The following is an 11084-nucleotide window of genomic DNA, read 5'->3' as shown; positions in this document are numbered from 1 at the left end:
CACAAGTATCCAGATACCTGATCAGACGCTTCAGTTTCAGGTCATGTTTGCAAAGACAATCACTGCTGCACTACACATCATTCAGAACCAGAGTGAAAGTGCTTTTTTTTCACAGCTATGAGTGTGATTCTCTAGCTGAATGTCAGAAGAAGCGGACTAAGCTTGGGGGTCTGTCAATGCTAAAGCAAACACACAGGCTGAGTACATTTCTCAACCTGCAGGTGAGCAATGTAGAAGTTTGTGCAATAGCCGTTTGCATCCGCAAAACCACAAGAGCTTTACAGAGATCTTTCACATTGAATCAGGCGGGGATAAAACAATCATGAACACATGGATGACTTTGTCAGTCAGGTCCAGGGTGGTACATAAAGGTGTAAACCAACCGATCACATGGTTTGGGTTTTAAAAGCTCCACTGAGTTTTAATTTAAATTTTGATGTTAGCTTTCCATGATCATAAGAAGATAATCGTGGCTATATGATGATAATTCACCCTTTCTTCTCTTACAGCCCAAGGTCTACAGAGCACAGTTTGGCTGGTAAAGGCCTGTAAATGCTTGGGATGTTTTTATACCACACAGTGTGTAAAGGTAAGGTGGATGTAGCCTCGGTTGACCGGTGGACTACTGTTTTAAAGCCTTGAATTTGGCAATATGAGCTTTCGAGTCTGTTTTATGGAAAAATAAATGGTGATATCTGGTTGGACTGGCTACAAGACAGTTTCCAAATGTTGGCAGATTTTAAAAATATGGGAGACATGATGGAAAAATGGCACATCTATCTAGGTAAGGTATCCGACAAACAACTCATATGAAACTCCCACACACTGTCCAAGCTGGAAAGAGGAGTTATTTATTCGCAGCATTTTGGTCCTGGACCTTGAGGTTGAGCATTGACATGTTGCAAATAAAAAACCCTTCTTTTGCAGGTTGGACAGTGTGTGGGAGTTTCATTTGAATATGTTATAAACATGGGAGAGGACGGACAGACAGTATCAGCTGAATGCACCTAATAGCCAGACCGGTAAGACCACACACCTGCTCTAGTAGCGATTCCACAGACATGAGATCTCACAGAAACTCATGGGATCAAACAGGATGTTCATGGAGGACCGCTGATGTTAGCCCCACTGTGGTCTGTCTTCATGAGACTTTATAACGGCCATCTTAATGTTCCCATCGTTTCACCAGCTGGTCTGTTTTCTTGGTATTCCACTCAGCTTGGGCACATTTGTGTTTGTGTTCATGTATGAGCTAAAAAACTGTGCAGCATCCTGATGGTGACACCTTAAGGTCTGCTCAGTCTCATGTCCAGTCCCTGGTATTCCACCGGAACCTTCCTGATCTGGAATCATGGACATCAAACTAGTCTGACGTATGTCAAAAAAGAGTATGTAAACCAGTGATACTCAACGCGTGGCTCTGGAGCCACATGTGACTCTTTTAGGTCTTAATTTTAAATATTATTCCCCCAGAAAACCTTAAAAAAGGGAAACTTTTTACCCTTTTTTCACCATTTTTTGCCACTTTTCACCCATTTAAGCTACCTTTTGCCAATAAATACCACCTTTTCCTACTTTTTTTTTTACCCATTTTGACTTTTTTGCCCTTTTTCACAATTTTTCCCCCAATTTTCACCCATTTAAGCCATGTTTTGTCATGAAATACCACTTTTTTCCTATTTTTGCTACTCCTTTTTGCCACTATATCCCATTTTTGCCTTTTTCATCCATTTCAGCTACCTTTTGCTACTAAATATCACTTGTTTCCTATTTTTTTCAACTCTTGACTGTGTTCTGCCCAATTTAGTCCCTTTTCACTCATTTTTTGCCACTTTTGGACCATTTTATGTCACCTATAACTCATTTTTTGTCACTTCTCACCTATTTTTTGCTACTTTCTGATCCCTTTTCCACTTTTCCTCCCCATTCTCACCCCTTTTCACCCATTTTTGTTGCTTTTTGACCGTTTTTGCCACCTTTAACTTTTTGTTATTGTACTTCAAGCTGTTTTTGCTTCACCGCTTAGATTGTAGCTCTTGCAACTAGGTATTTTTCAACACTTTGGTTCTTTGGTTGAGCAGGGTTGAGTAACACTGAGGTAAACAAATGATAAGTTGTGACAAGCTTTGGTTCATGCACATAGAGCTCAACAGCACCCAAACACACTCAGTGGGGCTGGTTCCATTCAGATCCTCCAAACTCATTCAGTAAAATCCTTACGATGCTTTGAATTTATGAACCGAGCTAACCTAGAAAAATATCTATTCTGATGATTTCCACTCATGTTGCAAATAGGATATAAATTGTTGTATTGAAGTGAGTGATCATTTTAGTCACTCATACTCTAAAAAGAAAAAGTACAAAAATGGAGATAGTAGGTTTTTTGTGGACTTTTCTTAAATAATGGCACTTGAATGATTGAATGCTATGTAATGCACAACATCTCTGATGCAAAATAAAAAAATAAATTGGCATTTTGACACAAATTTCAGGTTAAAAAAATACTGCACCGTCTACAATTTGAAAAATATTTTGACTTAATCTCATTTTTGATTAACCGCCCGGCCCTAACTGTGGCAGAGATGACAGAATTCTTGGCAGAGATGGAAAATAAACGGTTTTCCTTAAATAAAGGTTAATATAATTCAAACTTTAGTCTTGTACAGGAGCGTGTATCATCATTTTACACTCAGGTACCTTGTAGGAAGTCTGACTGGGATGCTGTGGATGATATGGCTAAAAAAATAATCCACTATGGGAATTTTACTTCTGGAAACACACAGCAGAGCTCTCTTAGGCCCAGACTTGTCTAGAGTGCAGCCAGCCCAACAGGTACGCTGTAGTGAAGCAGTATCCCCGTCTCTCTGGTCTCTTTGAAGAGACTGGAGCTGTAGATGGGAACCATTTAGTGAACTTAATCAGAGTCAAACACTCCCAAAAGTTCTCACTGAAAACACGATCAGCCAAATCCTCAGAGCTCCTAAAAAAACAACCAAACACTGAACTAAATATTTAACGTTTCCTAAGATTGCAGGCTTTCAGTCCCAGGTAGCTTTGCCCCAAGTCCTGCCTCTACCTCCGTGTTACTCAACCCTGCTCAACCAAAGAGCCAAATTGTTTTAAAAAATACCTTTGCAAGAGCCACAATCTAAGCAGTGAAAACAGCTTAAAGTAGCAATAACAGTAAGTTAAAGGTGGCAAAAATGGTGAAAAACCAACAAAAATGGGTGAAAATGGGGAGGAAAATGAAAAAGGGGTCCGAGAGTAGCAAAAATGAGTGAGAAGTGACAAAAAATGTTTTACATTTTGCATAGAATGGTCCAAAAGTGGCAAAAAATGAGTGAAAGTGACTAAAAAGGGCAAAAAGCAGTCAAGAGTGGCAAAAATGGGCAAAAAACAGGAAACAAGTGGTATCTAGTGGCATAAGGTAGATGAAATGGGTGAAAAGTGGCGAAAAGGGCAAACATAGTATAAAAGTGGCTCAAGGAAGTAGCAAACAGGCAAAAAGAGGAAACAAGTGGTATTTAATGGCAAAAGCTAGCTTAAATGGGTGAAAAGTGGAAAAAAAAATCGTGATTTTTTGAAGTTTTTCTGGGGCAAAAATATTTAAAAATAAGACCTAAAAGAGCCACAAATCATCACAAAAGAGCCGCATATGGCTCCAGAGCCACACGTTGAGAACCACGGCTTAAACCAACATGCTGTACTGACAAAGACTTCAAACTAGAGACTAAAGCCATAAACTCATCAGGAAAATGTTTAAAATTCAGCCCTGGATTCCAAGATATTGTGGGAGGTTTCTGGAAAATCTCCATTGGAGGTCCATGAAGCCCTACCCCTTAATTCCAACAAGAACCAGGACCCCGTATACTCCTAGACCTGATCAGGGACCATAGGGTGTTAAAGAGGCATGCTAGGACTGAACCTTGGAAGAACCAGACCTGCAGACATTCAAAGACCGCAAGTTTGATCAGGTTCAGGATTAGCTCCGCCCTCACCCTGCATCTTCGTCCACCTCTTCCTCAGCGTGCGGTTCAAACTAATAAAAGCTGATGCAGCACAGTTCCAGTTAGCGCTGAGATCATATCTCTACATAATCACATCTCCTCTTCAACAGTACAAACAGTCGACTCTCTTGTTTATTTCTCTGAACGGACAGAAAGATGAGAGCGCTAACCGCCATCCTTCTCTCAGAGCGCTGACGTTCTCCAACGATTGTTTCAAATCCTCATCAATAAAGCGTCTAATCTCTCCTAAACTCTCTGCACTCTCCCCCGACAGCCCTTCGAGCACCAATAACACGCTCATATTCATTATGACACTACGTATTTCTCTCATTGATAACTACCAATCCAAATAAGACATCAGCACGCCTCTTATCAGACATGATATTCAGATTTATCATCCTGCTGGGTTCCCTTTCTTTCATTCACTAATATCTTCCATTTCAAACGTCTGCGTGTCATTCTCTCTGAAAATCTGTTCATCTGTTATCGTACATGACGTTTAAATTCATCCTGTTCATATCTGCATGTTTGCACAGGGTTTCCGAGGAGGTGCCAGGAGGAGACGAGAGGAAGGAGGGCGATCAGAGAGCAGAATAATAACCAGAGGAGGAGGAGGAGGAGGCAATGAAGAGCACTGTACAGCACTGTTCAACAGTTCGTTTATCCTAACGGCCAAAATGCACCAAGACTGTCAAGCAAAGGGCCCAAACACACACCCCCACACACACTCCACCAATAGAAGTTAGTGTAGACTCAACAGTGGAGGGACAGAAGGTGGTTTGGACAAACTTTGTCAATATTAGATCGTTTTAGTCTTTGAATAAAACTATGACAAATTTAATTTTATATAAATTATGTCATGGGTCTGTGAGTCTATCAGCCTTCACGTAGGGATCACTGGCTTCCTGGATATTAGTGCAGGTCTGTGGTAGTCCGTTAGCTCCAACATCCTGCTGTCCTTGGGCTGTTTTACTGCTAAATCACTCACTTCTGAGCTTCTTATAGCAGTCAACCCAGTCTCAGGTCCCTGTACCGATCCGTTTTTATCTCGCTGAACACCACCTCACTGGTTGCCAAACCACGAATGCAACTTTAGCCCCAACTAATGCAGACATGGTAGCGCCAAACCTGGCAACCTTATTCTGACCACACGTCCGAACAGTCGGCTGTTGTTCACCAGGAAATATTCCCCTTTATGCAACGCCTACAACCACAATCACTGCTTTTTAAGATTTATTTTAGGGATTCTTTCCATTTGTTTCCGAGAGGACAGGACGGGGGGGACTGGGGAGAAAGGGAATGGCGTGTTGGTATGGCGCATCAGGCCAGTGTTATGATTCAGGGTTCTACACAGTTTTAAAAATCTAATATGAGACCTTTTAAAGACCTAAAATGAGAAAATTCAAAACCACTTTTTGCACGGTTAATGGTCATGTGATTTCTCAGCACATCAGACTTTTTTCTGATTGGTTTATGAAATCTTAAAAGCCTCCAGTGATGATTTCTGGCTCATTTAATGCCTCTGTTCTATCAACATGTCATATGATGGTATTCATCAGAACAGTTCTTTGCACGCTGAGCTGATTCTAAACAGTTTAACTATTAAAAAGCAGAATAATACTTGTTGTCAAAATAAGGGCGGGCTGCACCAGTTGTAGTGGGTAACCTGGAGGCCCAGATGTTAGAGACCTGGACTAGTGTTTCACCGCAGCACAGAGTTTATTTAGTCACAGAGAGTCAGATCAAATCATTGGTCCTCTCCCAGGAAATTTAGAACATCCAACACTAAATTCCTTAAATTATTGAGAATATTTATGCAACAATTAGTGGAGGAAGAAGATTAAACTCTTACAAGGTTGGGTAGAAAACAAAGATTGGATAGAGGTCTGTCTTGGTAAATGTGCCTGTTAAAATGTAAGACCTCTCACTGGTAAAAAAAAAAAAAAAAACAGACTTTTTAAGGCCTTAAATTTAAAATTCTGCTATTTAAGACTTTTCGAGGATCTGCAGGAACTCTGCTGGTCAGGACTACATGCACCTCATGTAGTTAATGTGGAAACACGTTTCCTTTTCTGCACTCTCAGTGAGGGTTTTAAGTTATTATTGGCATTACAAGATTTTCATTCTGCAGCATAATTCATCTAAGGCAGGGGTGTCAAACTCAAGGCCCGGGGGCCAAATCCGGCCCGTGGTCCAGTTACACCCAGCCCGCAAGATCTTATCATATTCTTATTATAACTGGGCCTAAAATATGAGGTCTGCAGATTTGCTCCAGTGTAAACCTAACCTTGATGATATCAAATATCCTTAAGTCAGAAAAATGTGAAAAAATAAAGACTTAAAATAATTAGACAAAAAGAAATGTGCGGAAAAAAAATCATTTATGTTTTCATTTCATATTTTTGAATTTGCATTGCAAAATTATGACTTAAATTGATTATTTGGGCTTTTATTTCATATTTTGAACTTTTACATTTCACATTTTGAGTTTTTAATCTCAGATTTTAACCTTTTCTATTAATTATTTTGACTTTATCTAATAATTTTAGTTTTGTCCATTGACTTTTTATCTAATATTTTGACATTTTCAATTTATTACTTCAACCTTTATCATATTCTGACATTTTAGGTGCATATTTTAACTTGTAAGTCATATTTTCTGCCTTACAAACGTGACTGTGACTTTGATTTTTATATATTTGCCTTTTAAAAGCATTTTTTTAACATCTAATTTTATGTTTTGACCTTTCGAACTAATAAGTTTGACTTTGTATTTCAGATTTATGCCTTTAACTTGTCATTTAGACTTTTTAAATCTCAAAGTCATTTATCATCAGTGCTAATTTCCCCTCCCTTAATTTATTACTGGTGAAAATGAGGTTGACAGTTTGGTTAAATTTGGACCCAGTTAGGCCCTCATGTTAGACCTGAATTCAGAATCCGACCCCCTCTGTGATTGAGTTTGACACCCTGATCTAAGCTAACCCTAACCCAGATACTCTTCCTAAAATGAAACCACCCCATCCCTCAAATACCACATACTCCGTCTGTGCAGCAATCCACATGCAGAGCGAACTGCAGAGCAGATCACTACTTTTCTACTTGGGCTGAATGATTAGGGAACATAATCTCACTGCGCTTTTTCTCCCCAATATTGCAATAAGAGGTTATTTCTTAAATTCCTCATCTCATGCATTTTACAACAAAAACAAGCAAAAATTCATTCTGTATGATAACCAACACAATATTAGATTAAACAAGGGCAGAAGGTTTTCGTAAAAATATCAAATTGTGATGATTTTTACTCATTTTGCACATTTGATATGAACTGTTGTATAGAAGGGAATGATCATTTTTATATCATTCTCATGATTGAATAAGAGAAACATACACAAATGAAGAAAACAGGATTTCTTTGTGCACTATTCTAAAAATATGCCACTAGAATGGTTGCATGATATATGATGCACAACATCTGTCCTGCAAAAAAAGTTCTAAACTGGTGCTTTGACACAAATTTCAGGTTAAAGAAATATTGCACCTTCTGCAATTTGAAAATTGCAGCAGACCATTCTGTGATTTAATCTAATATGTGATGAATTGCCCAGCCCTATTCTCTACTCAGCCTAATGAAACAGGTGCACGCAAAGCTCAGGAGGTTTGTGCTTCTTAGCACAACGCTGGATTTGAACTTGAGAGGCCTTCTTGGAAGACCGGCCTCTACTGGTCCACTAAGCGTTCAGTGCCCCATGTTTCACTATTTAGTTGGTTTTTTTTCAATGAATATGTTATTGAATTATAAATAGAATGTAATGGTTGTGTGCAGATTTGAATTTCCCACAGGAATAATAAAGAGTCTATCTATGATTGTCCCCTTGTCCCTGCTGGTCTCTTTGTCGTCTATAGAAGAAGGACAGCTGAAGGGGGACAGGAAATGTGGAGAGATAGTGGGTGAGGACTTGCACCGAACAGGGGCCAGGCCGGGAATCGATCCTGTGACCGGTACATTGATGACTAGCCTCTATATGTAGGCGTCTGCTCTACCAACTGAGCTACCTGGCTGCACATTAGTGGCACTGTTAGGAGCCTGAGCGCAGCTGTGCATGCACAGTCTGATAAGGTAGGTGGTGGTTTGCACGTAGTTGTTTGAAACCCCTTCATGCAGAAGAAAGAGGAGACAATCATGGTTTGTTTGGAGGAGTCCATCCTGCCAACATGGATGTTTTAAAGACACCAACACCAACCCTCTTCCTACGTCCACACCTATTGTGCAGCTCAGAGGATGAAATGGGCCTGTCCTGTGTGGTTTGAAGAGACAGGAGATGTCTAATACCCAGTACACTGGCCATTCATACCTGCCATGCACCATACCCAAGCCCACCTGAGCATGAACAGACTCCAGCCTGTGGCCTTAGCACAGTATACTTGTGTTCACATGGACCAAATGCAAACAGGAGTGTAATTTGTCATGCAGGATATATTTGCATGTTTTAATGAATCCAGCTCTGCAGATATTTTCATGTTTCCTTGAAGCAGGGCTGACTAACTCAGCAGCTAGCCTGTCTGCTGCCGCTGGTCGAAGCAGCGCCTGTGGAAACCTGTTTTCCCTTAAATAGTCTGAGAAACCTTTTAAACCCTCGGGGATCTGAGGCTTGATGTTGATAAGAGAGGTGAGGAAAGAGAGACGTGGTGATGGGAGAGGAGGAGGTAATGAGAACAAAGACGCTAACGAGGGAGGAGAACGAAGGAAGAGAGAGAGAGAGAAGGAGGACAGGGGAGATGGGACAGAGAGAGGGAGGTGTAGGAGGAATAATGATGTTGTTTCTGTGTCTGTGGGGGAGAAATCAAAGCTCAGACATAGAGAGACATGGTTAAGACGTGGTTAATGGAACACACCGTTTCCAGAGTTGTTGCTGGGCGAACAGTTTTTCTGCTTGGTCGTCTGCCGGCTCTCCTTCATCCAGGGGAAGATCTGCTTGGCCAGGGCAGGGTTGGGGGGCAGGGAGGAGGAGGAGGACGAGGTGGAGGACGATATGGACGAGGAGGAATTGGAGGACTTAGTAGGGCCTGATTTGGACACTGAAGAGGCCCCAGCACTGCCCCCCGGCTGCTGAGCCCCAGTACTACCATTGCTGGGGTTTGGGGGCAGTGGGGGGGACACTTGGGAGGCGGGGTGGTGCTCTGGTGGCAGGCTGGGCCGCATGCAGCTGCCATTCAGCTCCTTGTTCTTGGCGAGCTGCTGCTGCTGCTGGTGGCTGCTGTTACTGCCCAGCGCCTGTAAGGAGCACGCCGAGCGCTGGTACGAGTCCACGTCCAGATGGGACGCCGACTGGAAGGCCGGCTGGTGGTGGGACACTGGGACCGGGGCATCGTAGCCCCCAAAGCCGTTGGCTGCTGCCGCCGCCGCTGCAGCCCCCTGCACCTGGTAGGACGAGTAGCCACCGAAAAGTGTCGAGGAGTTGTCGTAGTATGTCGTCTTCTGCATTTCTGAGAGGAGAGGCGGCGTCTGCGTGTGCTCCGGTCACTGATGAGAGCCACTGCCGGAAGACCATTTGGTACCGGGGGTCACGTGACGGTGTCTCTCCAACGGTCCCCTGCAATCTGACCTGAAAGGTTAGCAGAGGCAGAATAAAGAAATAAGAGAGATAAATCCATCTTCCTCCAGTGAAAGGCGCCATGACATGAATAGAAAGCAGGGCTTTTCTTTTCTCCCCCTCCCCTCTGAGCCTGGCTCAGCCTGCAGATGCTGTGATGGAGGGGGCACGGCGAGGGCAAACACACTCCCTCTACGCATGCACACACACACACACCCACACATGCAAAGATACACACACATGCATGAAAAGACACACATGACTGTTAAAGTCACCAGAAATGAAACAGAAAGGTCTCAGGTTATTTCTGATGTCTGATGATTGTGTTTATAATTATTTTTAATTTCCCTGCTCATAGAAAGAACAAGAATGGCAGCAAAGCAAGGCGGTGATTTATAGAGAACCACAGAGGCAGTCAAGGGGCAGCATTTGTAAAATAAAGAGCATAAAAACCAGCAAAGACATTAAAAATAAGGTATTAGAATATAAGAGAAGGAAGACATAGCAGCAAAAACAACAGATATATAAATCTTTACATGATTATGAATGTGTTCCTGATTATATTGAAGCAGTTCATCTGAACCCATAGCTTCAAACTCAAGGATTCAAATAAAATAACCCTAATTTATTTCCAGCTGTTCGGCTATATAAGGCATTGTTTGGATGTCTCATGAATAAATTGCATCCATGCTGATGTTTTTGTAATAAATCTCTCCCCCTCCATGTGTGCTGTTCTTCCTGACCGTGACGTTTTGTTGTGTAATGGCGGCGCTGGCTGCGGCCTGTTTCTCGGCGTTTCTTTGTGACTGATGTAGGTAGCCTATTTCTGTCAGCTCTCACATGATTTAGTGGATTCAGTCTGCTCGGCTGTTACCTCACTCACACCAGCCCGGATCTGCTGCTGCAGAAAACCAACGAAGAAGACATCTGGGCTTCACAACGCAGGAAACAAGGGAATAAATATTGGAACGACGACTGGATAAAGATTTTATTTCTTTGCTTTATTTTGAAGAAACAAAGAAAAATGGCGGCGCTTTAAAAATATTAAGGTTTTGCAAGAATGTCAGTATTTTCCAAAAACAGTTTGCATTTTAAATAAGAACGAATAAACGAATAAGATAGATAGATAGATAGATAGATAGATAGATAGCCTGCCCTCTCAGACATCTCGCGCGCTGACGCGCAGGAACACCTGGCACTCATTTGCGCGCGGAGATAAAATGTCCGGGGAGGAATCATCACAAAGAGCCTCCGTGTGGGCTAGCATGGCAGCTAACTGCAGTTAGCAATCATTAATTAGCAACAGCACAGATCGATACCGTAATGCCATAAAATGTTTGATGCGCAAAATTTATCCGAAACTAAAAAAATCACCGCGTGCGTAAAATGACGCAAATGTGGCTCCATTTCAGAAAATCCACGCCAAGAGCAGGCCTTTTCCCACAAATAAGCTGCTTTATATTTAAAGCTTTCACAAATATGA

At 41.9% G+C, this 11084-nt stretch overlaps 1 protein-coding gene across 6 annotated transcripts in view; it reads right to left on the bottom strand.

Moving 5' to 3' along the window:
* The window catches only part of hoxb3a (homeobox B3a), a 114601-nt gene that overhangs the window by 17101 nt on the left and 86416 nt on the right, over positions 1–11084 (bottom strand). For all 6 annotated transcript variants that reach the window (XM_041817200.1, XM_041817198.1, XM_041817201.1 and 3 more), the window contains one exon: positions 8904–9613. In XM_041817200.1, the coding sequence (XP_041673134.1) occupies positions 8904–9492 (589 nt within the window). In that variant the 5' untranslated portion in view covers positions 9493–9613. The remainder of the gene's footprint in view (positions 1–8903; positions 9614–11084) is intronic.

The sequence above is a fragment of the Cheilinus undulatus genome, linkage group 21 (genome assembly GCF_018320785.1).
Source record: "Cheilinus undulatus linkage group 21, ASM1832078v1, whole genome shotgun sequence".
NCBI classification, from domain to species: Eukaryota; Metazoa; Chordata; class Actinopteri; order Labriformes; family Labridae; genus Cheilinus; species Cheilinus undulatus.
This window is presented reverse-complemented; position numbering and strand designations above follow the sequence as displayed.